The sequence below is a fragment of the Mustela nigripes genome, chromosome 13, assembly GCF_022355385.1.
Source record: "Mustela nigripes isolate SB6536 chromosome 13, MUSNIG.SB6536, whole genome shotgun sequence".
Classification (NCBI taxonomy): Eukaryota; Metazoa; Chordata; class Mammalia; order Carnivora; family Mustelidae; genus Mustela; species Mustela nigripes.
In genome coordinates this window covers 36,115,317-36,141,746 of record NC_081569.1, presented here as the reverse complement: position 1 = coordinate 36,141,746, position 26,430 = coordinate 36,115,317, and the positions used below count along the sequence as shown (strand labels likewise).

The 26,430-nt window shown below is 42.0% G+C and overlaps 1 protein-coding gene across 5 annotated transcripts in view; it reads left to right on the top strand.

The window, feature by feature from the left end:
• NEDD4 (NEDD4 E3 ubiquitin protein ligase) overlaps positions 1 to 16,427 on the top strand; it is a 124,761-nt gene extending 108,334 nt beyond the window's left edge. For all 5 annotated transcript variants that reach the window (XM_059371974.1, XM_059371973.1, XM_059371970.1 and 2 more), the window contains 12 exons: positions 258 to 323; positions 3,874 to 4,103; positions 4,837 to 4,958; positions 5,046 to 5,116; positions 6,227 to 6,322; positions 6,650 to 6,723; positions 7,010 to 7,070; positions 9,441 to 9,500; positions 9,583 to 9,690; positions 10,296 to 10,392; positions 12,791 to 12,863; positions 13,397 to 16,427. In XM_059371974.1, coding sequence (XP_059227957.1) covers positions 258 to 323; positions 3,874 to 4,103; positions 4,837 to 4,958; positions 5,046 to 5,116; positions 6,227 to 6,322; positions 6,650 to 6,723; positions 7,010 to 7,070; positions 9,441 to 9,500; positions 9,583 to 9,690; positions 10,296 to 10,392; positions 12,791 to 12,863; positions 13,397 to 13,499 — 1,161 coding nt within the window. In that variant the 3' untranslated portion in view covers positions 13,500 to 16,427. The remainder of the gene's footprint in view (positions 1 to 257; positions 324 to 3,873; positions 4,104 to 4,836; positions 4,959 to 5,045; positions 5,117 to 6,226; positions 6,323 to 6,649; positions 6,724 to 7,009; positions 7,071 to 9,440; positions 9,501 to 9,582; positions 9,691 to 10,295; positions 10,393 to 12,790; positions 12,864 to 13,396) is intronic.
• Positions 16,428 to 26,430: the final 10,003 nt, after the last annotated feature.

The window sequence follows — 26,430 nt, the reverse complement described above, 5'->3', positions numbered from 1 at the left end:
TTTTTGCATTTCAAGAACATTGCATGATGAAAATTACAGTCATGGGAATTGCTGAATACAATTTAATTTTAAACAGAGAAATTAAAAATTTTAAAGTTTTGTGTTTGTTTTTCTTCAAATTAAACTTTTATTTCCAAATATTCTCTTTTAATGTCTTTAACTTATGTTCATAAAATACCCAAAGGGGGACTTTTAAAATTGTTCCAGAATAAAAACAACCTAAACCTTCTTTATTTTTCCAAAATTTTCAACTCAAGGCAGTGCCCTACTCCAGGGATTACAAAAGAAAGTATGAGTTCTTCCGACGAAAGTTGAAGAAGCAGGTTAGTTATATTTACATTGAGTTCTTAGGAATGATTGTTACGTAGACTGAAAGTGTGGGAAATGCATTTTTAAAAGTAATAGAGAATTTCTCCTGTATTTTAACAACTTTGAATAGTTTCTTATAGGGAAAGGTGGCTTTTTTTTTTTTAATTTTTTTGACTACTGGATGTTACATAGCATCAGAGACCACAGTTAGGTTGTGTCTTTCCTTGTTTTTCAACCTTATGCTATATAGAAAAATAGTATTAAAGTTTGCTTTTAATGCATCCTAATCTGGTTTCCTAGTGGGGTTTGTGGAGCTTAGGCTTGGTGGAATCTGAACAATCTCAGCTTATTCAATCCAGCCTCATCCCTGATTGTGTAGGACTCTCTGGATTCCTCTTCTGCGTGGACTCTTGTTTTCCAGTGGTAGTTATTCATGCTCCAACGCTTTTATAACATATCTGTGCCTAATTTGAAAATATGATTGTAATTGAAACAGTGCGCCTGTGTCTGTCTCCTTTTGCTTCTCAGATGTGTTCACTATAGTTTTTTTTTCCATCACCACAAATTTAATATTTGGAACTAAACTCATCATCTGCCCATCTATTTCATTTCTGTCGGTGATGACCACTTGGTGATGCCTTTCTAATTTGCGCACACTTTCCCCCTTTCCCCGCAGTTTAGGAATACTACCACTAGGTGGCTATATTGGGTTACACTTTCTTGCGTTCTAAGCCGGAAGGAAGCAGGCTTTTCCAAAGATTCAAGATGGTGGGTCTGCCACCCCAGAATATTTTCAACAAAATTTAACAAAATTTAACAAAAAATAAAATATAATGGTTTTTTAGTGCACATATTTTGTACCTTAATGAAAGCCTAAACTGTCAGCCACTTTTTAAAGCTCATCTTCAATAATAGCTTTGTGTTAAAATTGCTCTGGAAATCGGTTTTCTACTTCTTAAAGTTCTTTGGGATCTTAAGACTTTGCTGATCTGTTGGTCTGGTAAATATATTCACTCTTAATGAAAATATGCTGGTGGAATAGAAGCACTAGCTTCTCCATTTGCCATTCTGAACACTTACACACATTATAATATGTAATTGTTGATGTCTTCCCGGCAGCAGGAGATATGAAACAAAGCCTTCAGAGCACACAGAAACCACCATGAAAACAGTAATAGTTATTGAGTTCTTTCTGTGAACCAGACATGCTTCTTAGCAAGCTACATGTATTAATGTAATCTCTTAATGTATTAACTAAGGAGGGAACTATTATTATCATCTTCTATAGGTGAGGGTCTGAGGCACAGAGAGATTAGGTAATGTGATAGACTCCCATGGTTATTAGTGGCAAAGCCAGACAGGTGGTCTGGCTTCAGAGTCTCTGTTCTTAACCAAAAAGACATATATTGATGATTAAGAGAGAAACTGACCCAGAATGGAACAAAGGTATATAAAGAGAAAAAAACATGAAATAATGTTTAAGAAACGTGGCGTTGCTCCAGAGAGAGCAAACTCGGGAGTATGGGGAAGAGGTAAGAACCTGCATTTTTAGTTTATCAAAAAGTCCCTAGTAGGATTTAAAAAAAAAAAAAAAAATCTGTATCTAGACACATTACAGCAAAAGAGCAGAACACCAAGACAGAATTAAAAACGTTTAAAAATCATTGCTACAAAGTCTTGAGTTGTCTTTGACCTTTTTCTCTGCCTTGTCTGTAGTATCTCATTTGTGAGGAATAAGGCGGGCTAATCCGTATGGAGCTCACCGCGAGCCAGATACAGAGGAAGCACATGAAATGCATTCTCCCCTGATGTTCTGTTTCAGAACGTCAGGGGACGTTACTGTCCCAATTTACAGATGAGGAAATTAAGCTTTAGAAAAGACACGTTAGTGGGGAGGCGCTGGGATCCTGACCCCACGGCTCCTGACCCCAGAATCCACACCCTGGGCCACTCTTCAGCCCAAACATGGAAGTCGCTTCTTCTGCCCTCTGCCTCCTCCATTGCCACTCCTCTCTGCAAGGTCTCTTTCAGGGTCCTTGACCAGCCTGCCTCTTGTTTCTCTTTAAAACCACCTGTTAGTCAATCCCTAGGAACAATTTGACCCTGTGGCTCCTGCTCAGCCGCTCTTCCCAGTCAGCATCCACGCTCCCTGCCCTCTGGCCCCAGACCACTCTCCCAGCTCCTCCAGTGGCTGCAGCTCCTTCCCTCCCTCCACACCCTCTTGCTTGTTGCATACATTAGACGCCCCTGCACTCTCTTCCCTTAGCCTGCTGCTCCTCAGTCCTTCGGTGCCTCTCCCTCAAGTCAGGACTTGTTCTTAAAGCCCCCTGGATCACCTCCCTTGCAGTTACTGGCTCAGTCTTTTAGGCCCCACAGAGCATTGCTTATAGCTTATCACTAGCAATTTGGTTACACTTGTAAGTCTCAGGATTGGTAATATTTACATTTGTTTCTCATCTACACACTGGATTATAAACTCCTTGAGGGAGGAATCGTATCTTAAACCACCATTCTTCCTCCCTTTTCTTCCCATCCCCATTACTGTAGCTCCCTAGCATGGAGCCTGAGCCAGAGCAGGTCCTGGTAAATGCTTGGCTGCCTGGGATGCCTCGTGTCTAGACTACAGTTGGTTTTCTCTGATCTTGGCTTTATTTACAATTACATAAGCAACAGAGGAAACTGCTTATATTGCTTATAAAAACTGTTTATGTTATCATGTTTCTGTAGGGCTTTCCATTTTCCCTAAATATACTAAGAATGCAATTGACATTTTTTTTTTCTTAGAAGGAACCCTCTCCTCTTTTGATGTGACGGAATTTTCTCTTACTGGTTTCCACTTGAACATTGCACACAAAGCACTCAAGAATAAAATATTCAGACATCTTTTATAAAATTTACGATATGATCTGTCTAAAAGCGTAGTTATCCGCATTTGTCCCATAAGCAAAGGATGTGCGAAATAAATTGAGACAGCAGAGACTGAGAACTCAGACTTCCTTAATTTTTGTCTTCACTTTCTTCACTCATAAAATGAGATTATATTGGTCGTTTCTTCCTCGTGTTGTTATGGGGAGTAAATGAGTTAACCTATTAAAATGTTGGGAATAGTGCCTGATACAGTCTGTAAATGTTAGTGCCTATAAATGAGCGCAGCAGGGTGGGCTCTGAGGAGGAAAGGTAGAGGTCAGAAAACCCCTGAACCCACAGGCAGACAAGAGAGCAGGCACTGGTTAGACTGTTGGGCACAGGATGGTCTTCCCTGGAACTTAATCTGTTAAGTACTGTTCATGCAATGCCTTTGCATGAACATTATTGCCACTATCAATAACTGCTTCTTCCAGTATAGAAATCAGAAGCCTATATTATTATATGATTAGAGAAAAGGCATGAATTCTTTTATGCCATAGAGAAAATAATAGAGAACATCCCTAGTTACGTTTTCCCCCAATAAAGGGTCTTGGGCACAGGGTAGAACACGATGGTTTTTGTGACTATCTGGAGAAATAAATTTGCCTTTATGTCGAATTGATTTAAACCATAAGTCCCTCTTCTCTGGGTTTTCAGAATGACATTCCAAACAAATTTGAGATGAAACTTCGCCGTGCAACTGTCCTTGAGGACTCTTACAGGAGAATTATGGGTGTCAAGAGAGCAGATTTCCTCAAGGCTCGACTGTGGATCGAGTTTGATGGTGAAAAGGGATTGGATTACGGAGGAGTCGCCAGAGAATGGTTCTTCCTGATCTCAAAGGAAATGTTTAACCCTTATTATGGGTTGTTTGAATATTCTGCTACGTAAGTATTTTTACAATGGCTACACACAGAAAGAAAAAGTCACTGTTTTGAAAGTAACAAAGCTTCGTATGAAGCAAGGAAAGTGTACATTCCAGTGTGCCAGAAAAGGGAGACGATAACTAATGTTGTTTCAAAAATAACCTTTAAAAAAATTGTGGTAAAATATGCGTAACATAAAATTTACCATTTTAGCCATTTGAAGCCAGCAGCATTCAGTACAGTCACACTGTTGGGCAATTGCTCCCACCGTCCATCTCCAGAACTCTTTCATCATCACCTGAATCAGTACTCATGAAACGCTCACTCCTGTCCTCCCTATCATTCACCGTTCTGCCTGCTGTCTCTGTGAATCTGACCACACTAGGTACTTCGTATCAGTAGAATCCTATAGGATTTTTCCTTCTGTAACCGACTTACTCCATTCGCATAATGTCCTCAAGGTTCCTCCGTGGCACAGCAGATGTCAGAATTGTCTTCCTTTCTGAGGCTGAGTAATACCTCATTGTGCAAAGGGACACCCCGTTTTGTGTATCCATTCATCTGTTGTCAAACACCTGGGATGTTTCCACCTTTCAGCAGAAATGACTGTTTTTAAAACGTTAAATCCACTGTTGTCATGTGGTTCTAATCGAAGTAAAAACTCCAGGAAGAGGGAGCTAATTTGTAATTTTGTCATATTAAAATTTTTATATGAAATGTGGAGAGGAGCATTTAAATGTGGTTGTCTTTACAGGGATAATTATACCCTACAGATAAATCCAAACTCCGGATTGTGTAATGAGGATCACCTCTCCTACTTCAAGTTTATTGGCCGAGTAGCTGGAATGGCAGTTTATCACGGCAAACTGTTGGATGGTTAGTATTAAGCATAAAACATTTTTAAAGTATGATCTTACTTCTTCCAATTGGTAATCATTTTCAATATGTTTGATTTTTTGAAAGGTTTTTTCATCCGCCCATTTTACAAGATGATGCTACACAAACCAATAACACTTCATGATATGGAATCAGTGGTATGTCTTTTTCACTCGCAATGTAGAGAAAGCACAATTTAAGAAGCAACTGGATATTTTAAAGTTAGAATTTGATGATGAAAAAATGAACAAATGATAATGTTCCAAAATACAAATGGATATTTCCCCCAACATTCAAATACGAAAATTTTCTAACATCATAAAATTTTGAAAATTTTACAGTGGATATATGTGTATCCACCACCAAGATTCCATACCCGGGTTTCTTTCTGTACTTACTTTATTACCTACCTATCCATCAGCTCACCCATGTGTCCATCAATCCATCTTTTTTTTTTTTTTATGCACTTCAAAGAATATTACAGATATCAGTAAACTTCTCCCTAATTACTTCAATGTGCTATCAACATTTGGATTGTGATCTTTTATGATGAATGGCATATGTTTTCAAAATGACCGTCCAAAAGTGAGGCCTTGTGGTTAGGCCACTACAAAGAAACGGAAACCTAAGAATTAAATCCTGGACTATGGCTTTGCTGTGTGAACTGAAAAGCCTCATGTGTTGTATGTACACATGGATTCCAAGCTCTCTTCCTGGGGACCAAGGACATTCTTTATTCCTTCCTTGTGACATTATCAAGGTGGACAGTATAATTCCTTATGAATCATAAGATTTCACAGTTATTTGAGTTGGTTAATGGAGGTTCTGTATATAATTTGAGATTTTTCTTTAACTTGGGCCAGGTATAAATAACCACCTGCTTATAGCTACTTGAACATTTTATACCCAGTCTTAGCAGCCCGTACAAGAAACGCTCTAGGTGCTCCTGGGCATCCGTGGGAGTTAAGATTCATCTGGAAACTACTTTAGTTGACCCTTCAACTGGATGCAAAATCTGTATACCTCCACTGCCTCTACACAGAGCTAGGTTTCCAAATTGTTGGGCAAGTCCCACTCCACTGATTTATGCACTTTTACTCACACTTACTAGTCATCCCGCTCTTTTTATAATGCTTGTGTGTATATAAGAAAAGATGTCCTATTACTTTTCATCTTTGGTCCAAGTGTTCAGACTCTAGCATATTTTCTTTGCAGGTTCGGGTGTCTTTTTTGTGTACAGATTTTAAATATGCCATTTCCTCATCTAGGATAGTGAGTATTACAATTCTCTGAGATGGATTCTTGAAAATGATCCAACAGAATTGGACCTCAGGTTTGTCATAGATGAAGAGCTTTTTGGACAGGTTTGTAAACTTTGATTAATTAAAATGTACGTAAATTGTGAAACAAACGTTCCAACTTAAGTTTAGAAGTTAAATAATGCATATCCTTGACACATTTCTGTGCTCTATTTTTAGATTTATTTTCCAGTAACAAAAGCTGTCTCAGCAAGAATTTCTGCTTCCCTTGACATTTGACTCATTCCATGTTTATTTTAGTAAAACTAATATTTTAAATTTTCTTAGCTTGTGAATGGATTTAATTTAAAACACTGGGTTTCTGGTGTAACTATAATACATATATTTTTTTTCCACTAAAATAACATATCAAGATATCATGCTTAATTTTAGACACATCAACATGAGTTGAAAATTGGTGGATCAGAAATAGTTGTCACCAATAAGAACAAAAAGGAATATATTTAGTAAGTATTTTGTTAGTAAGTATTTTATTACGTTTCGTATATACTTCACTGGAAATAATTTTGTCATTCTTTCTGGGAAGACTCTGTGTACCTCCTTTCTCTTTCTTCATAGCCAGAGTCTTAATGTTCTTTTTTCTCTTTCTATAACAATGCCATATTACCCACTTATATTCACTTTTTGCCTGGGCCTTACCTAGTCTTTATTTTTTGTTTCCAACTGGAATAAATAGACCTTAATTTTTTTCTTCACTCATGTGAAAAAGATGAATATTTTGTCTCTTTTTAGTCTTGTAATTCAGTGGCGATTTGTAAACCGAATCCAGAAGCAAATGGCCGCTTTTAAAGAGGTATTCATTTACTTTTGTTCATTCTTCTGTCATTTCAAAGTACAAGTCATAAGTTTCAAGTATTGGGGTTCATCATATCTGAGAATTAATAAATGACTTACTTTTTAAAACAGCTTTTAATTATATATTTTAAAAAATTCGCTTATTTGTCACAGAGAGAGAGATGAAGAGAGAGCACAAGCAGGGAGAGCAGGAGGCAGAGGGAGAAGCAGGCTCCCCACTGAGCAGGGAGCCTGATGTGGGGCTCAATCCCAGGACCCTGGGATCATGACCTGAGCCAAAGTCGGACACAACCTACTAAGCCACCCAGGCATCCCTATATTTTTATAATAAAAAAATATTTAAGTGAATAAGTGTTTGCTGTTAAAACTCAGTCATCCACGTGGCCCATACCGTTAATGTTGATGCTCCCCCTTCGGCCCCCGCTCCTCAGCTTTTCCCAGTCATGTCTCCTCCATCTTAAGTAATCTCAGGTGAACAAGGGTCCCCAGTGCCATAGGGAGAGTGGAACAGGCCATTTATTTTCCCACATGGGATCACACTATACATGCTGGTTTGTGACTTGGTTTCATTTCTTATCGAATATTTATTAGAGAACTTTACACGTCAAGTTGCATAACTGTCCTTCCATGTGGCTGCATTTTATTCATAATACAAACTCATAAGTTCTTTAAACTTCCCCCGTTGGTGGACACTTAGGCTATGGCCAGTTCACTCATTTCTTCTAAAATCTTCTGTTCAATATTTATCACGTACTTTTTCATTTCTTCGGTATTGAGCACTTGCTATAGATCTGGTGCTATGCAAGGCAGAAAGACATGAGTCCTGCTCTAGGGAGCAGAAAATCCAAAGAGTGACATGGACAGAGGCAGGCATGCAGTGCGTGGTAAGCACAGAGGAGAAATGGAAACCCGGGCAAGGAGAGGGTACAGGAAGGGCCAGGGAAGGCCTGGAGGGACTGGCCGGCTACACGGAAGCAGGCAGTGCAGTTCGAAGTGCCGGAGGTCAAACTGAGCTGAAGGGTGAGCAGGACCAGATTAAGAAGGACCTGTGTACTAAACTGGAAACAAAATGGAATTAGAGGTTTTTGCAGACGTCCAGTGAGGGGAAAGAAGGTGACAATAATATACGAGGACTCAGTTTACATTTTAGTCAGATCATCCTGGAAATGGTGTGTAGTGAGTTAGTGGTGCACAAGACTAGCAGCTGGGCTAGGCCGGAGGAAGCTACAGAGATCCAGGTGAGGAAAGGTCAGGGCAGGAACGAAGGTGGTGGTGGTGGTGGTGGTGGTGGTGGTGGGAAGACAGCTGTGTGTATCTGAATGGATTCAGCAGGGAGAGTTGTAGCTCGGGGTGCTTTAAGGGCTAGAGACCGGGGCGGGGGGGCAGCATGGATTTGGGGATCATCTGCCTATGTGTACTGGAGACGTGGACTCGGTAAGAAGGGAAATTGGAAAGAGTGGTAAGGACGGGAAAGTAGATGACCACTGTGAAGATGGGGGAGCACCAACATGGAAGGAGCAGACGGTAGAAAAGAAGACGTCAAAGGAAATCAGCCAATGCAGACAGAGACATGAGAGAGAAACCATCGGCAGCAGATGAAGTTTCAAGAACGGCCGTGTTTTCAGCCATCTCATAGTGCGGAGAAGACAGATGGGATACAGAACTAGACAGTGTTGATCAGAGTTCACTGCAAAGCTCTCTTTGCCTTTTTCCAGGACCGCTTGAAGGCAGCAAGGGCACAGAGGGCAGATGGTGGAGGATGGAGGCAGAGACAGGCCAGTAGGTGGGGTTTGGTCAGGAGTAAGAATAGCAGTGAAGAGAAGAAAGACAGGTTTGCTTTTTTGTTTTGTTTTTAAGGTAAATAGGTTTAAACAAATGTAAATGTAGAAAGAGTAAGCTAGGAAAGAGAAGGAGGTTCAGCGAGATGAGCCCCTTGGGGAAGCAGATGAAGCACAGAGAGAAAATGGCCTTTGTCCCCACTGCCATGGACAGGAGACCACAATGGACGTCACAGCCAACTGGTACTTGGGCATGCAGAAGGTTGAGGGAATTCCATCACCTCCTCTGTTTCTCTCTCAAGTAAAAGTTACCTGCTGTAAAGAAGAGATGACACAGAGGAGGGGGAAATGGCTGGGGAAATGTAGAGAGGTTTCAAAATGGCTGACTTGGGAATCAGTGGGAGAGAACAGATTATGGACACATACACGGTCTTGCCGATATTGAACTCTCGGTTGACCTAAGAACCCAAGACTGTGGTGGTAGGAATCTGTGTTCATGTGGGATTTCTCCAGCAGCCACCCAGAAGCTAACGTATAGGGCTGTTGAGAGCCGCTGCTAATTGGGTTTTTAAATACATTCTTTCCACTAGGGATTTTTTGAACTAATACCACAGGATCTCATCAAAATTTTCGATGAAAACGAACTAGAGGTAAGAAATACTCTTGTTTTCAAACGGGATTTTTGTGCCCATAATTTTTCTTGTCTACAGTTTGACATTTCTTACTGTGTAGCTTCTTATGTGTGGATTGGGAGATGTCGATGTGAATGACTGGAGAGAACACACGAAGTATAAGAACGGCTATAGTGTGAATCACCAAGTCATACAGTGGTTTTGGAAGGTAATTAAAAGCTTCTATGTCTGTAAATCCCTTTTCAACAGATTCGATCATACTTAAAACTAGTGCACTGCATAGAGATTATATATATATGTTTACCTTCTGGGTATGGCTCCAACCTCCATATGTATTTATAGATAAGTTACTGTTCAGAAAGTAGCAAATGGTGGGAACAGCCACAGTGGGCGCTCAGCCCCTTACCAATGTTGAAACTGTTGAAAAGAACTTGTAGTAACCTGTGGTGTGTTCCCTGGGACTCCTGCACGGCTCCTTAAATGTGACTTTCCATCTAATCAAGAAATGTGTATGTCACTCAATAATATCAGTAAATATAATTTTTAAAAAGCCATGAGTCATATCTAGGAAGATATTTTGGTCCCTTTATTAGGCTATGATCTCATTCTAGAGAGTTCCCATATAGCCTCAGAAATGAGGTTTTCAGGAACTTTGTAAGCCACCCACGAACACAAATTTAACTCACAGACACATGTACATGTAGTAACTGATCATGAAAACTCAAACTAAATTCTGATATCATATTTTTCAGGATAGTTCTGTTATTTTTTTCCCCCAGTGATATTCCTTAATGCTGTTTTTCTCTTACTCAGGCCGTTCTAATGATGGATTCAGAAAAAAGAATAAGATTACTTCAGTTTGTCACTGGTACCTCTCGAGTGCCCATGAATGGATTTGCTGAACTATATGGTAAGGTTTTCAACCATCATTAAAAAAATGGAGTGATGCCACTTGTCTTTTCCATTGATGATTAGTTGTCAAGCTTCTATCATTTAAACAAACACCAAGCTTAGTAAAAAAAAAAAAAAACTGACATTTTTAAATGATTGAATTAGATACGTGGAAGTAGGCCAGAATATATGTACATCTTGTAATTGGCTACCGGAGGAAAATACATGAAATGGCTTGAGTTACTTTCCATTCTTGAATTTTAAATGTAATTCCCACTACATATCCCATCACGGAAAAAGCACTGTTAGTAGGATGATGATTTAGGGCAACAGGCAACATCCCACAGAATGTTAGTTAAGTGTACAACAGAAAACAAAGAGTTCCATGGTAGAATACGTTTAGGACAAATACCAGACTAAACAAAATTGAGTAGATTTCTTTGAGACTTATTCAGAACCTTTTCTATGGAAAAAAAGGGGGAGGGTCCAAAACTTATTTGATCATGGACTCTGTACATATATATGAGTGCGTGCGTGTGTGTGTGTGTGTGTGTGTGTGTGTGTTATTCGAGACTGGTGACAAGATAGATTCTTTCAATATTCAGAATAGTTACTATTAATGCAGTTTTCTATAAAGTGAAATTGGGCATATCCTAGCAAACTGTTTTCCAGTGGATATATCTCATAGCACTAGAGAGGTGTGTTTTGTAAAAAAAAAAAAAAAAGAAGAAGAAGAAGAAAGAAAGAAAAAAAACCTTCAGTTTCTGATGTAGATCCACTCAAATCAGTTAATATCTTGTACTGGAATGACATCTACTTGATTTTCAAGCTACTACAAAGAACAAATCTTTCAGGGAAGGCACAGCTCAGGTTGACGCCTCATGCAAGTTGGAGTCAGGAACAACTGTTGCCTCAGTAGCTGCTGAGCTGAATTTTTCATGCACGGAGAAAGCTGTTGCTGTCTGGTGGGATCGCTAGCCTTGTCGGTCTCCTTGGCAAACCTGGTCTTCTTAAGCTTCATGCATATTTTGCAAAATATGCAAAATATGTCAAGCAGTTGCCACCTCCCACCTAGAGTCCCCACGCACAGTGAGAAGAACAAGACAGGAGCTCTGCCCTGACCCATACACCCCTTCTTGATTAATTGTATTTCTTTGCATTTATCTTTTCAGTGGTTTTCCATGACTTCCCTTCCTTTCGCTTCTTCTATATTTTAGCCAGTTACAGTAGGGAATGTTCAAGGCAGGCCAGAAAGCCCTTTCCATGTCCAGCTCCACATCCTTCTAAGCAGTCCGGGCCTACAGCCATCCACTGACTGCATGAATCATTTGAAATTTGGGGGAAATATCTCACACACAGAGCCAGAGATGGCAGTATTAGAATATACTTCAAATTCTTACGCATTTTCAAAACAAAGTTGTTTCAAAATGTTAATATTATAATACTGTATTATCTAGCCAATAAAAAGGTGTAAGGTTTGTATCCGTTAACTTAAAGGAAGTTTTCATAGTGGATCATGTAGGTGAGTGAATCAAGAGGCGAGGAAACATATAATCCCATATACGGGAAACAATGGCAAAAATACTGAAATTTTAACTGTGAGCATAATCATGATGTGTGATGTGTGAAAAGCAGTGCTTTTTGAGAAAACTGTAATATTGAGAATATCCAGGATATTTAGTGCTGCTTCTGGCAATTACACTCCCACACATAATCAGATATGATTATAAGACTTGGGGAAAAGTATGGAAGGTTCTACATCAGGTTGTTAGCACCAATTACCGGGGTGGTTAGAGAATGTTGAGAATTGGAGCAAGGAAGAGGTAAGTGAAAACTCCAAAGGGAAAAACAGCTTCTGAAAGTGTCTGTAATAAAAGAAAAATGTAGCGTGGATAACCTGATCACCTACGCATAAAATTCCGTATATATGCCCATGCACAAGACGATTCACAATAGAATGTTTACTCAGCTTTAATAATGGACTGTGAGGTGATTTTTATACCCTTCAGTATATTTTTCTCTGTTGCTTTAATTTTCTTGCAGTGAGATTAGATAATCAGAAAAAAAAAATTAAGGCTATTCTCAGTGGGACTGAAGAAAGAAAAATTCCTCGTTTTCTCTGTGTACCTATGAAGGAAGTGGTCACAGGGAAACACAGGGCTAGGAAACAGCAGAAGCCCACCGGCGGAGTGAGAGGGTGGCCACAGATCAGCCGATGGAGAGGAACCTTCCCTCTTGGGGCTGGACAATGAAGCCATCAAGGACAGGACAGCCTTCATTTCTTTTGAGTTTAAAGCAACTAGATTGGTTCGCTATACGTTTGAGATCTACATTGAGTTCTACATTCGAAAAAATGAGTTGTGAAATTCTAGGGACTTCTATAAAGAGTAAATGGAAGGAACTTTTCTTCCTTACAGGCTCAAATGGACCACAGTCATTTACAGTTGAACAGTGGGGTACCCCGGAAAAGCTGCCAAGAGCCCACACATGGTAAGCAGCTTTTTCGACCCTTAGAGAACAAGTTTTCAGAGAGTGAAACTCCTGTAACAGAGTCTAGGTACAGAAGGTCTAGCCTGCTCTGTGTTGTGTCAGTGACAGTGATGGAGGAGTTGGGGGAGAGGAGGCAGAAACAGCGATGCAGGAGCAGGTGTGTCTTTGCTGGCAGGCCTGGACTCAAAATCCAGGTAGCTGAACCTGGCTCATCTCAACTGTTGACCATGTGTTGCCCTCCATCACATGAAGGGGCCATCCCAAGAGAAGCTAGAACATTCCCTCTTGAAGGTTAAGATAACAGCGGACCCCAGGCATTTGGAAGTCAAGGTGGGAGTGAGGGGATCCCACCGAGAAGTCATGGGATGAGCCCATGCGTAGAGCCCAGTGCTGTTGCCTGCCTTCTCCGCTGGTGATATAATGCCTTCAAGAGTTGTAGGCAGAGCACATCAGGAATAGCAGTGGTCCTGTTGGCCACCATGCCACTTGCTTTGTCAGTGTCTGTCATAACCAGGTTCTCTCTGTTCTTTCAGCTTTAACCGCTTGGACTTGCCGCCCTATGAATCATTTGAAGAATTATGGGATAAACTTCAGATGGCAATTGAGAACACTCAGGGCTTTGATGGCGTCGATTAGATTCCAAATAACAATCTAGAGTGTTTCACTGCCACTTTTGGATAAGCAAAATCTTGACTTAAAATTTTCCAGGGCACTACTAAAACTTGGCCTTTGTTTCTTCCCAGATAGTGGGGAAAAAATCACATAAAAGCATTGGAAGAAACAGTATGACAACCTTCCCGTTATTTCATTCACTTAAACAATATGTTGCATTTACACGGCTGTTTCTTTCCATCTTTAGAGTTCCCACTCTAGGATTTAAGTCCCATGTGCCTGAAATAGTGAGTTTTGTCCGTGATATTTACCTCTTTTAAGTATTTGCCAGGCAGTTCTTTCTTAAACTACTGAAATTGTAACTGTGAAATATTTGTGACAAGTGTCACAATACATAAAGTGTCATGTGTGAAATGTTGGTTTTTGAGAAGGAAAACTGAAATTTGGAGAAGAATACTTTGATATTGATTAAACTACAATGTATTTCTTGCTGCCTACAGCTATTTATTATTTTGTAGACCTGCCTATTGCACCTTACTGCCAAGATTTTTGGGGAAAAAAACTTGGAAAGTGTGTTCCCTATCTTTGTAGTCCACTGACTCACTTGCAAAAACAAACAAAAAAAAGTTGTTTACTTCTTCATTTGTAAAAGCATTTGGCTTTTGTTAATATGTAGCTTTAGTAAACGAGGTGGTTTATAAGACATGTGAAGCGAATTCAGATTCACAAAGTGTGAAAAGTATTAATGTCTTCCTCTTGCCTGTATATCCTTTTGGTTCACTGGCATAGTCCTCTCTCCTTCCTGTTTAAGGTAAAAGAATTCCTTCTTCGGACATTACACTAAAGCTCTGCAGAGCAGTATTTCTATATATGCCTTGAGGAACTAAGTTAAATGTATAGTACTTGCCTTTACTAGTCATTCTTTACACTTGCACAATTATGTAGTAAATATATGTTTACAGGGTTTATTATGTTTACAGATTAAGCTAATTTCTGTAGTTGCATTTTTCTATTTTTAGTATCTCTTTAGTAAAAAAAAAAACCAACAAATAATTTGTTAAAAATAACCAAAGAGTAGTTATAATGTGTAATTTGTATTAAAGTTATTACCATATTTCTTAGGCTTTTTGAAAATACTGTTTACTATGAACACGATGTTTTACTATAAATCCAAAACTCTTTAGAAGAATGCTACAAGTAGAATCCTACTTGAACCAAATTGAAATACATAAAAATCACATGCAGGCATTCAGCAAATGTGTGCTGGACGCCTGCTGTCTGCGTATCTCTGCACGAGGCCCTGGGGTAAGAGCTGTCAGCTTCAAAGAAATCTAGCTCAGTTCTCACCTCAAGGAACTTACGGTCCTGTAAATTAATTTGTAAACAATCGAAAGTAGGGGTAAGCAGAAAGAGGCAAAAGAAAAGGTGTCCCATGCACATGCACAGGTAAAGTGTGCCAAGACTTGTATTTATATGTTTCATGCATATATTAGAATGATAACATAGAAAATGCTCTTGCAAAAAGTTAAAACTGTTTCTCAATACGATGTCTTGGCGGTTTAGGAATTATTGTAAATATATGTCATCAATCTTCTTATATACATGTGTATACTCGGAGAGTTGTAAAAAGTGCTTCTGGCTATTGGTTTAAGTTTGTGGGTGTAACACCATGGGTGCCTATAGACACCTGCTAAAGATCTCAAGTGGGACAGCAGCAGAACCACTTTCCAAACACCACATCTCCAGCACAGCCGAGGGAAAGTAATTGACAGATAAGTGTACCTTGTGTTTTACCTTCACCTGTGTTAATCAGCATTCAGGCATGGCCACAAGATACAGTACTAGTTTTATCACTTACCAACTGTTGAAACTGAAGCAACTTCCTTAACCTCTCTGGGCGCCTGTTCTTTCACCTGTCAAACGAGAACAATCATGCCCACCCTCGTTGTCAGGGAAGCTTGTTATAAGTTCCAGAGACACGCTTTGTAAAGTATGATAACAATCAGAAGATGCTTTGGCTGTCCATCAGATTTTGTCAAATCAGGTATGCACACTAGCTACACTCCCAAAGAGAATCTCTTTGTTTAAAAATAAATTGTCTGCTAATAGGCAAAAAAATAGGAACATCTCTGATATTGAATATGTGTGTGTGTGTGTGTGTTTATAGATACTATCAGAATTCATCTTCTCCACATCAGCAAAGTAATATTAATATGGGCCAATGCATTTTGAAATGTCCTCATTATAGAGAACTTAATGTGAAAACTGTTTTTGTTCGGACAGGATCGTAACCACGTAATTGTTTAAGTGTCATTTCTGTGAAATAGCAGAGCAGATCAGAGCTCAAGGCAAAATAAAGCTTTTTCAGCTGACTGATACTCACTTGGATGATCCTGTGACTCAGAACAAGGTGTTAATGAAACCAGACACTCCCCCCAGCTCCCAGCCACGGACCGTCATCCCCTTCGTCTCCAAGTGTGGGCTGGTGGTCTGGATGGAGCCTGTATCAAGCCACACAGCCTCTCATCCCAGATAAAAAAGTGTCTTAAATGCACTTGACAGCTGGAGAGTAAATCGGGTCATTTTCATATAGCAAGGATGTTTTATTTTTCTAGAAATTATAAGCACATAATTTTAGCCTATATTTTCTCTGTAATCAAACAAACTGTAACATAGACATGAAATTGTAAAACAAATGCAATGCATCCTAACCCAAATTTAAATATTTGTTTTCATTTTTTTATTTATAATACTGAAATTGTTCCACATAATTATCAAGTTAAACACAATTTGTTTTGATTATAAGTCATTTGACATTGTTAAAAATCTTTTCATATGGTGAATATATATATCAAGATTAATGTATCAAATTTATTGCATACTTTAAAGTATAAAGTCATTTTCAAAAATCTTGATACCACAAATAAAGTTCTATTCTAATAAAAACAAAAACGGATTCGTTTTTATTTTTGTTTCTTAAAGGTTCTCTCTTTTTAAAGATTTATTTATTGTAGAGAGAGCATGGAGGCAGGGTGGGGGGTAGTGAGAGAGGGAAAGAGACTGAGAGGAGCCAGATGCAGGGCTCAATCTCAGAACCCTGAGATCATGACTTGAGCTAAAGCCCAGTGTCAGTTGCTTAACTGATTGTGACACCCAGGACCCCCATGCCGACTCATTTTTAAATAGAAATGTTTCTAGGCCTGTATTCTGGGTGATATCTTCTGATCCAGTCCTTTGCAGCCATGTATGGAAGTCTCAAGACCATCTTGAATTTGTATCTAATGCATCGCCATGATTATTAAGCCATAATCCCAGATAATCTCTGCTTTACAAACAGGTCATATTCCGAACATCTGGTTGTTAGTGAAAGATCCAGAAGATAATATAATAACAAAGTTACAAATGGACTGGATTTCAGACTGGCTATTGCTCCATCAAGAGGCCAGCTTGTAGCCAAATCATTATTCATAAACTTGCTTCTACTAAAGAAGGAGTTCCAAGTACTAATTCAGAAGTAAGTATCTTTTCCTCCTTCCTCTAGGCACCTGGAAGTTTCACAGTTAGAAGGGAATCCCAAACTAATTCAAGCCAGCCCCAGGAAGGTTCCAGCCCCCTGTTTATGTTAAAAATCCAGACCACAGTTTTTAATCCTTGGGAGTCAGCCCACTTACCTCTCCACTTCTGCCCCTTCGGGGCAAACCAGCTCCGCAGAAATGAGCCCACACCACACCTCCCTGACTAGGAAGCCCTTGCTTTGCAGGCCATCAGGGACAGATGCATTCCTCTTTTTTTAAGATTTTATTTATTTATTTGACAGAGATCACAAGTAGGCAGAGGCAGGCAGAGAAAGAGGGGGAAGCAGGCTCCCTGCTGAGCAGAGAGCGAGATGTGGAGCTTGATCCCAGGACCCCGAGATCATGACCTGAGCTGAAGGCAGAGGTTTTAACCCACTGAGCCACCCAGGCGCCCCTGGACACATTGCTCTTATAAAGGACATTCAACTGAATGTTCGAATCTCAGGGCCTCACTACAAATAAAAGAGCTCGAGTAGACTGGTGTGTATTTTTCTTGACAGTTAAAGATTAACATTAAATTAGCTGCCTGTTTGTTTCTTCCAGACTCTTCATCTGCCAACCATCCTGTGTGGGCCCTCCATCCCACACCACTGCTTCGTTTCCAGGATGTAAATCTGATCAGGTTGCTCTGCTGAAGGACATCTGAGAGCTCCCCGGGACCAGAAGCCTGAAGCCCAGCCGGCTGGCATGAAATGCAGGCTGTTCTCGGCTCAGTGGAAGAGCTCCACCTTCCCTCCCAGCCCACCCTGTGCTCCCCCAAACTAGCCCCCTGGCTCTCCAGCCCCTGCTGGCTGCAGCCTCTTCTGCACCTGGGCCCCTGGCATCCTTCCCCACTGCCCCCCCGACCCCCCCCCCCCGCCTCCCCCACCGCCACCCTGTGTGCACCTGAGAGTCTGTCCTTTCAGACCAGGGAAAGGTGCTGAGGCCCCAGCGTTGGACTTAACGCTAGCATGAATAGTGCTATGTTTGCATCGTTCCCTCCTACAGATTTCTGGGCAGCTTGAGGACAACCTATCTTGTGTACATTTTTTTAATACGTGCATTTCCGAAAACAAATACTCGATGAATACGGTTTCTGTATACAACCCAGGCCCCATGTTCTGAGCACCGACAGTGTCCCTGGACTTGTGGGACAATATGCAGGAAGCTCTGTATGGAGGGGGACATGGGGGACTACATAAATACACTGCAGAGACCGAGCTTGATTGAGATCCTGCTGAGCATGGGGGGCTGCAGTAAACACTTGACGTGGATCCCACTGAATCTTCATAAAAACTCTGTGAGGCAGGTTTTATAGGCTCAAGAAGGACAAGCAATTCACCTGAGGCCACACAGCTTGTCAGTTCCATGGATTATGAACCACAACAAAATCAGGAAAGCTATGGGATCCAGCAAATTGCCATGCGGCGTAACAGATGACCACACACTTAGCACCTAAAATCAACACCCATTCATTATCTCAACCCAATAGGTCAGGAAGTCCCCATCGGCTCAGCAGGGGCTCTCTGCTTAGGCTCCTCCAAGGCCAAAATCAAGGTACCACCCAGCGGGGTCCCTATATGTTTCCATGATCCCTCAGGTTGTTTCCAGTATCCATTTCCTTGTGGCTATGGGTTTAAGATCCCCATTTTCTCACTGGCTGTCAGCTAGGGACCACTCTTAACTTCTAGATGCCACCTCCATCTTTAAGCCAGCAGTGAATGGTGTGTGGAATCCTCATGCTTGGGGTCCCCCTGATGTCCCTTTCTGCCACCGGGTAGAGAAAGTTCTCTACTTTTCAAGGCTCCCTTGAAGGAATGAAGCCCACCTGAATAATCTCCCCCTTTTGAAACGGACTATGCCATGAGCATAGCACCGTCAGGGAGTGTGAGATCTGCCATTCCCATTGCAGGGACTGGACACCAAACACTTGGAGGATATTACTGGAAATGCTGCCTCCCATACAAGGTAAAGAATAGCCAAAGCTTATGGAGATACAGCTTGAAAAACACTGAAATATATCTGATTTTACAGGGCACAGTTTAGTTTCCCATTCACGACTGAAGAAGTACCAGATAGATAAACGGATGCCAGTGTCCACTGGGAAGATTCAACTTTGGCAGCTGGAAATTCACAAATCAGTGTTCTCAGGTGAGACACTGGTTTCCTTTATTTTCAGTGGCATCAGGGTTGGATTGGCCTGAAATTAGATTCAGCTCATCCTGAGGAGCCTCCTTATTATATAAGAGAAATAAAAATTCATAGTTGATTTGTTTGAAGGGCTGGTATTCCCAGTAAAATCATGTTCAGGATGGTGAGGTAGGTACAAATGAGCACGGAGCTGAGAAGGGAAGAAAGGTGTTCATAGTCCAGAGCTGCTGATCACAGGGGGGCTTTTGGTCTCTGGAGAGAAGGGCAGGGGCGTCTGCAGACTCCGTGGTAACCAAAAGATCCTGTGCGGTCACCCACCTCTGGAGCACAGTTTTTTCCTCTTGGGAAGATAGCCGTGAGTCTGCGCAATTCCAATTTACATTCTCCTCCGAAAAATAACCAATGATTACGAAGGCAAACCCCGTGCCTTCCCGAGAGTTGTTTTTCTTTAACATGCATATTTTATAAATGAGAAACTCGGGCTTATTCTCTCAAACTAAGGAGAGGTGATGAGCACAGTAAACTAGGGATAATCTCAGTTTAAACAAATGGGATTTTCATTGACGCTAGACTTGAAAACACAGCCCAGATGAATGACTTTGTGAATACTCAGTTACTGGGCCTTAGCCCAAGTGTAGCATAAATATTCTTCCAGACTCGATGACAGCGAACTAGCTTATGTTTGACCCTCCAAAGACATGTCCAAGTTCTCAGGGATGAATGTGTAGCAACCAACTGGGTTTGCTTTCATAGGATTGCTGTTTATCGTAATGGCATAATGCTTGTGAAGGCGTGTTGATGTGTGATTTTTTAAGCTAGGAGGAATTCATAATGTTTTATTCTTGTCTACTTCTTAAAAAAAAAAAAATGTGAGGAGCAGAGAAAGAAAGCTCTATGAACTCAGTCACTGCTGGGACTCTGGAAATCTGTGGTTGTCCCCAGGACTCCATTTATATACCTGCCCCCTTGCCATCCGGGAACAACACGAATTGGAATTTGAGATTTATCATGAAGACCTCAAATTGCCAATTTAAGCATTGTCTGGACAGGAAAAAGGGAACATGCATCACATACTACAAGCCTTTGGAAAGTATATTTAAGACGTTTAAGAGCTCACCCGGAGCCAAGGTCTCATCTGCGCTATCCAGTAGAAACATAATGCAGGTGATGTGTAATTTAAATTTTCTAGTAGCACATTTTTTTTTTAAGATTTTTTATTTATTTATTTGACAGAAAGAGATCACAAGTAGATGGAGAGGCAGGCAGAGAGAGAGAGAGGGGAGCAGGCTCCCTGCTGAGCAGAGAGCCCGATGCGGGACTCGATCCCAGGACCCTGAGATCATGACCTGAGCCGAAGGCAGAGGCCCAACCCACTGAGCCACCCAGGCGCCCCGTCTAGTAGCACATTTTAAAAAGTAAAAAGAGATAAGTGAGTTTGATTGTAGTAATATATTTTATTTAACCCTATCTAGAGAGAGAAAAAGAGAGAGAGAATATTATCATTTCAGCACGCAAGCAATATAAAATTGCTGGTGAAATATTTTTCATTTTGGGGGGCTAAGTCTTTGGAATGCAGTATGCATAACATGTGCATAACAGCAGATCTCCATTTAGTCTGGCCACATTTCAAATAGCCGTATGTGGCTGCTGCTTCTCTACTGAACAGCACTGGAAGCAATGGGCCTAGGTCATGCTTCCACACAACGTAAGGGAATTGAGAAGCAGCTTGAAGTAGCTCACCCGGTAAGGTGCTAAATGAGCTCGTTTTCTCCAGGCAACTCCAGAGCCTTGGAAGAAGTTCCTCCAAGAGAGCTAAAGGCTGAAAACAAAGCAACATTCTAGACAGTTGCTCTGTGTCCATTCCCGATTTCATAGTTAGGAGCTTGAGGGTGGCGGTCTGGTTGAAAGGGGAACTATGTTCACACTGTGAGTGTACTGTTTCCACTTTGCCAGGGATGACTTGGGAGAAATCTGATGGGGACTTTGGGGCAGGAGACTAAATCCCCACATCACACTCGGAGACTGCTTTCTAGTGCTGACGTTATCCTCAGTGGTGCCCCATAGTGAAGGCCACGGAAGCTGGAGGCAGAAGCAAATATACAGGAATCATGGGAAACCAGCACCCACGGTGAAGCCCTACATCTGCGATCTTAGAAGAGCCTCACCAAGACCAGGACGGAGAAGAGAGCGGTTTATCAGGAAGAAACAGCCAGAAAGTTGGGGGTGGCAATAAGATTAGACAACTGGGAGGGTCAGGCCACTGCAGACAAGGGAACTCCACGGGGTCACGGGGGGTCACCTGGGAAAGAACTCCTCTGACATTGCAGGGGAGGCAGAGACTGTGGGAGAGACATCTGTTTGTTTTTTCTGGTGCAAGGAGAAATAACAAAATGCGACCAGGAGGGCTAATAGGCTACAGATGGAGAACTTCTGGCTGAGAGCTCCGTCCAGCCGAAAGCTTTGAACTGGAACCAACCCTCTAATTTTCAGCAGCGCGTGTGGCCCATGAAACAGAAAGAGTGAAGTAAAACAAGAGACTCACCAGAGATAATTATGAGTTACTCCCAATGAGTAAAATAGCAGAGATTATATTGGACTGGAGAAATAGGGGCTTGATTGTAAAAGGCTAAGGAATCCCAATTTTATCCAGTCATCGATAGGGACGTTATTCAACAGGCCAGTAGCGTAGGATTCGGCATAAACGTAAGAGAGCTTGTTCTACCTACATAGGGGTAGCAAGACGTAGGGGCAGGTGCTGGTTGAGAGAACATTCCAGTGACACAGGAGAGAGACTACAGAATCTGAACCCAGGGTGGAGACGTGGGTATGGCGGGCAGTGGGAGGTAGAATTGTCCCCTGTTGTTGTGCAGGGAGGGACAAGAAGGGTAGACCGGAGTCTAGGCTGCACCTACTCTGATGTCCAGGTGGAGGCAACTGGGTGGGTCTCCTGCTCCAGGAACAGACTCAGGAGACCCATGAACTTTGCACATGGTGGTATCACAGGGGGCCCTTAGTCCTCGGCTGTGGGTCTGAAGGTGGGTAGAGATTTGGAGGTCAACAGCCAAAAAATTGTGAGCCTGTGAAGAGACCATATTACGTGTAAGGCAAGCCGGGAAAACGGATCCACATTACCAAATGCTGCTTCCGATAACTCTATTATACTTTGTAATTAATAGAATAAATAATTCCATTTGGATGATTGGGGGAAGACTATAAACAGTATAATCGGTAGTGTTTTTGTAGCCCAAACCCAGCTTTTAGATCTTTCTTCCTTCTCTGTTAGGTATTGCAGGACCCGTAAATATTGCCAACAGCTTTCTCCCCTGGGGGCTGATGCGTGCCCGACCCCCTCTCTTGCGCACGAGCGTGCACACCTGCAGCCTCTTGTTTGTCGATGATTGGGGCTCCCACTCCCAGTTTTCCCTGGGCCAGGCCAGATCTCAGCTCGCTGGCTCCCACCTGAGACCCTGCCGGTGCCTCCCCCTGCCGGGTCTGCTGCAGGGTAACATCCAGGTGCTGGCAGGCTAGAGCGGTGGCCCTCCAGCCTGGCCCCTGCGGATTAACTGCGCCACTGAGGAAAACTCTAGAAATGCACGAGGAAGCGTGAGTGGGTGGAGAAACTTAAACAGGCCGTAGGTCGGGCCCTGAGGAGGGAGGTGAGAACAGGTTCCGAGAACCTGGGGGAAATCTTGGGGGAGGGGAAGTGGAGGCTGAGCCAAGGAGCCTCGCAGAGCACAGGGAGGGTGAAGGGGGCAGGCGGCCCAACCGGGAGAGGAGCGGAGCCCGGAGCCCCGGTTGTCGCAAGAGCTACTTGGACGAAGCCTTGGCCACTCCGGGAGGGGGAGCGGGTAAGGCAGCAAGCTCTAGAGGGAGGCATGAAAGCCCCCCCTACCCACGGACCCCAGATGACCCTCAAGTAGGTGAGCGGCTACATCGGGTTTCCTCTGGGGACCCGCCTCCCCGGCAGGCGTGGTGAGGCTCGAGGGCCATCAGACATGTCCCCCCACACCCATTTGCTGATGTCTGAAATGATCTTAATACCAAGTAAGACCTTCCACTTCCCTACTTAGAAGACTGAAACGACAACCCAAAGGACGAACGATTCCTGACCCCAAATGAATGCGTAGTAGCACATAAGTGACTGAAACCAGACCTGTCCCAACGCTGACAGAGGTGGGGAAAAGGGACACCTCCCCTAGTTTGGAAAAGCGCCCTGAAATGAGACCTTGTGGTCCTAAAAGACCCTTATCCCCAGTCTCATCCATTTCTCCGGGGCAGTTTACCTGAAATCAATCTCAGACCCATAGAAACAGCGGGGGCAGAGCTCCTAGGCCGTGGTGGTGGTGGTGTTAGCCCAGTGTGGGCCACTCAGTTATTTCATCTGCCTGAGATTTCACTTGAGACTTTGGTGTAGACGTATTTCACAGATCTCTGTGCTGCAAAACACTTCCAAGTACTGAGTTCCTCAGAAAGCATTTATTATTCATGGGCATGAACTCAGAGAACAAACATGTGTACACCAAGAGGGACAGACATAAATGTGAGGTTTTCTTTAATTATCCTGGTTCCCTACTTAAATATAACAGGCACGACTCTTCTGTGAGTCTACAGAATCTTTTCCAGAGTGACAATAACTTTTTCCCTCTGACTCAACCTCTTTCTTCATCTTCTCGGCCTCTCTTGCCAGCACTGTGGGGATGGCCCCATTCCCAAGGCTGTTTGCTGGGTTACAGGGGCTTGGAAGTCTCTTCAACTGGTGGGACGCAGATCTTTTTCAGCCCTTTTAAAATGATCTAACATACATACGACTGTGGTCAACACAGCGACTTAGCCCCTGAGAGGATATTTTTTAATCCTTGACAAATGTTTGAAAGTTATCTAATTGTTCCCTCTCTTCCTAATTAGGACACTAGAAATTGTTGGAACCCAGAGTTCACTGAACCACTTTAGAGAGCCCCTTCCATTCAGATGGCACTTTTAATTCTCTTTATTGTATTTCTTGTTTATTGTCTGACTTTATTCAATGTCAGGAGAGTAGGTAGAGCAGGTGTCACGATTCTCACTTGATGGATCAAAAAGGTAAAACAAAACACAGCAAGGGTTTGCCTTTGGTCACAGAGTAAATTAGGAGCAGACTTGGATCTAGAAGTGAGGTCAGCCTCTTTGGGTGGTCCCCTGACCCAGGCTTGATATAATTTCAGGCCTGATGAGCTAGCTCCCCTGAATCTCACTACGCCTGACCTCCAGGTGAGTTTTGCAGGTACCTCCTCCCCCCCCAGTATCGAGAGTATCAGTCACGGGTCCAGTACCTTCCTCTCTTCCAGACAGAACAGGTGTAGATAAAGGAGATGCAGGCCCTCTGTCCCTGTGCCAGAGGCTAAGGGGCGAGAAGAACGAACCAGATTTGCATTTTTTAATATCCCCTTCTTAGGCTTTCAAACTGGTACCAGTAGTAAATAATATTCTTAAAATAACAACTATCAGCAATGGATAAAATGTTCTAAATAGTTGAATATTACAACTGATTAGAAATCTAACATCTCCAGGTGTTTGGGCTTTACTATGGGGGGAGGGGCAGTGGGTAGGGAGGAAGGAGAGAGGCTTCCTAAGATCTCCCAGCAAGGGTGGCTGTGCCCTCAGATCTTGTTCTTTAGGTCTTGATCAGTTGTTTTCTGTCATTCTAGGTGCTCTGTGTTGAGAGTAAGAAGGTGTGAACTTTCGGGTCTACGTCCAATGCCTGGTTCTGTCATTACAAGGGCTTCACTGTCCTGGCTACCAAATTTCCTCTTTTTCCTCCTCCACGCTGTTCTGAAATTCTGTGTCTCAGGTCATTGACTCCATTGGTTATATCAGCCTTCCCCTCACCCCTCTTCAAGAGAGACACTCTTTCTCTTTCTCAAGAAATTTTATGGTTTAGGTGGGACAAATCTGGCTCCCCACAGAGCCCTGAGAGGAAGATCCAAGAAAGAAAATAATCCTGTATATCTGGTATTTCCTGCCTGCCCAAAGCATCCCTCTATAGCTGACATTGATAAAATTTCATCCAAGGCCTTGGTCAATCAGGCTACAGGGTTTTAAAACATCGCTTTCTATGTGAGACGTATTAGCACTTAAGACACTGGTCTTTTTTCTGCATAGAATGTGGCGTGTGCTGTCTCAGTTTTGCATGTCCTCATATTCCTAAGGATCCAGTACAGCCCCTCAAGTAATTGAAAAGCAATTTTAAAATAAAGTTTGACACTCCTGACAAACATAAAAGCATTCTTGAACAAATGGAAAGATACCTCCCGTTCTTGTACAGGATGACTCAACATTATAAAGATGTCCTTTTTCCTAAGTTAACTTAAAAATTGAATGCCGTATCAAAAAGCCTTTTTAGGCAAGTTGATATTGAATAAAGTTCGTATGGGAAAATAGAATGGCAAAAATAGCCAAAAAACACTTGAAAAAGCACAAGGGATGACTAGCCCTACCCGGCAATAGAATATACTATAAATCCTCTGTAATTTAAAGTCAGTAGAAGCTGTGGCTCTTGATCTTGGGATTGTGAGTTTGAGTCCCCGGTTGGGTTTAGAGATTACACAAAATCTCTCTTAAAACAACAACAACAAAAGTGTGGCAGTGCCACCAAGACCAATAGACCAGGGAAATAGAAAAGGAAGTCCCAAAACACACCCAAGTACATATGGAAATTTAGTAGACATTATAAAGGTGGCATCTCAGGGGTGCCTGGGCGGCTCAGGTGTCTGCCTTTGGCTTGGGTCATGATCTCAGGGTCCTGGGATTGAGTCCCTAGTCAGGGTCCCTACTTGGCAAGGAGTCTGCTTCTCCCTCTGCCTCACCCCCACATCCTGCTTATGCTGTCTCTCTCTCAAATAAATAATATAAATAATAAATAAAATCTTTAAAAGGCATTTCAAATCTTAGGGCAAAGATGGATATTTTAATAAACGGTGCTATTCATCATAGTCCCCCCCCCCCAAAAAAAGGTGGAAACCAAATGGTTTCTTTATATAATGAAATATTCAATAAAAAATTAACATTGATACATTCTACAACAATGAACCCTGAAAACAGCCTAAGTGAAAGAAGGCAGTCACAAAAAACCAGCATACTGTGATTCCTTTTATATGAAATGTCAAAATTAGGTAAAAACCTTAGGGTCAGAAAGGGGTAGTGGATGCCTGGGGTGGAGAAGAATAGGGAATAGATAGAAGGTTTGTTTTGGGGGTGATGAAAATGTCCTCAAG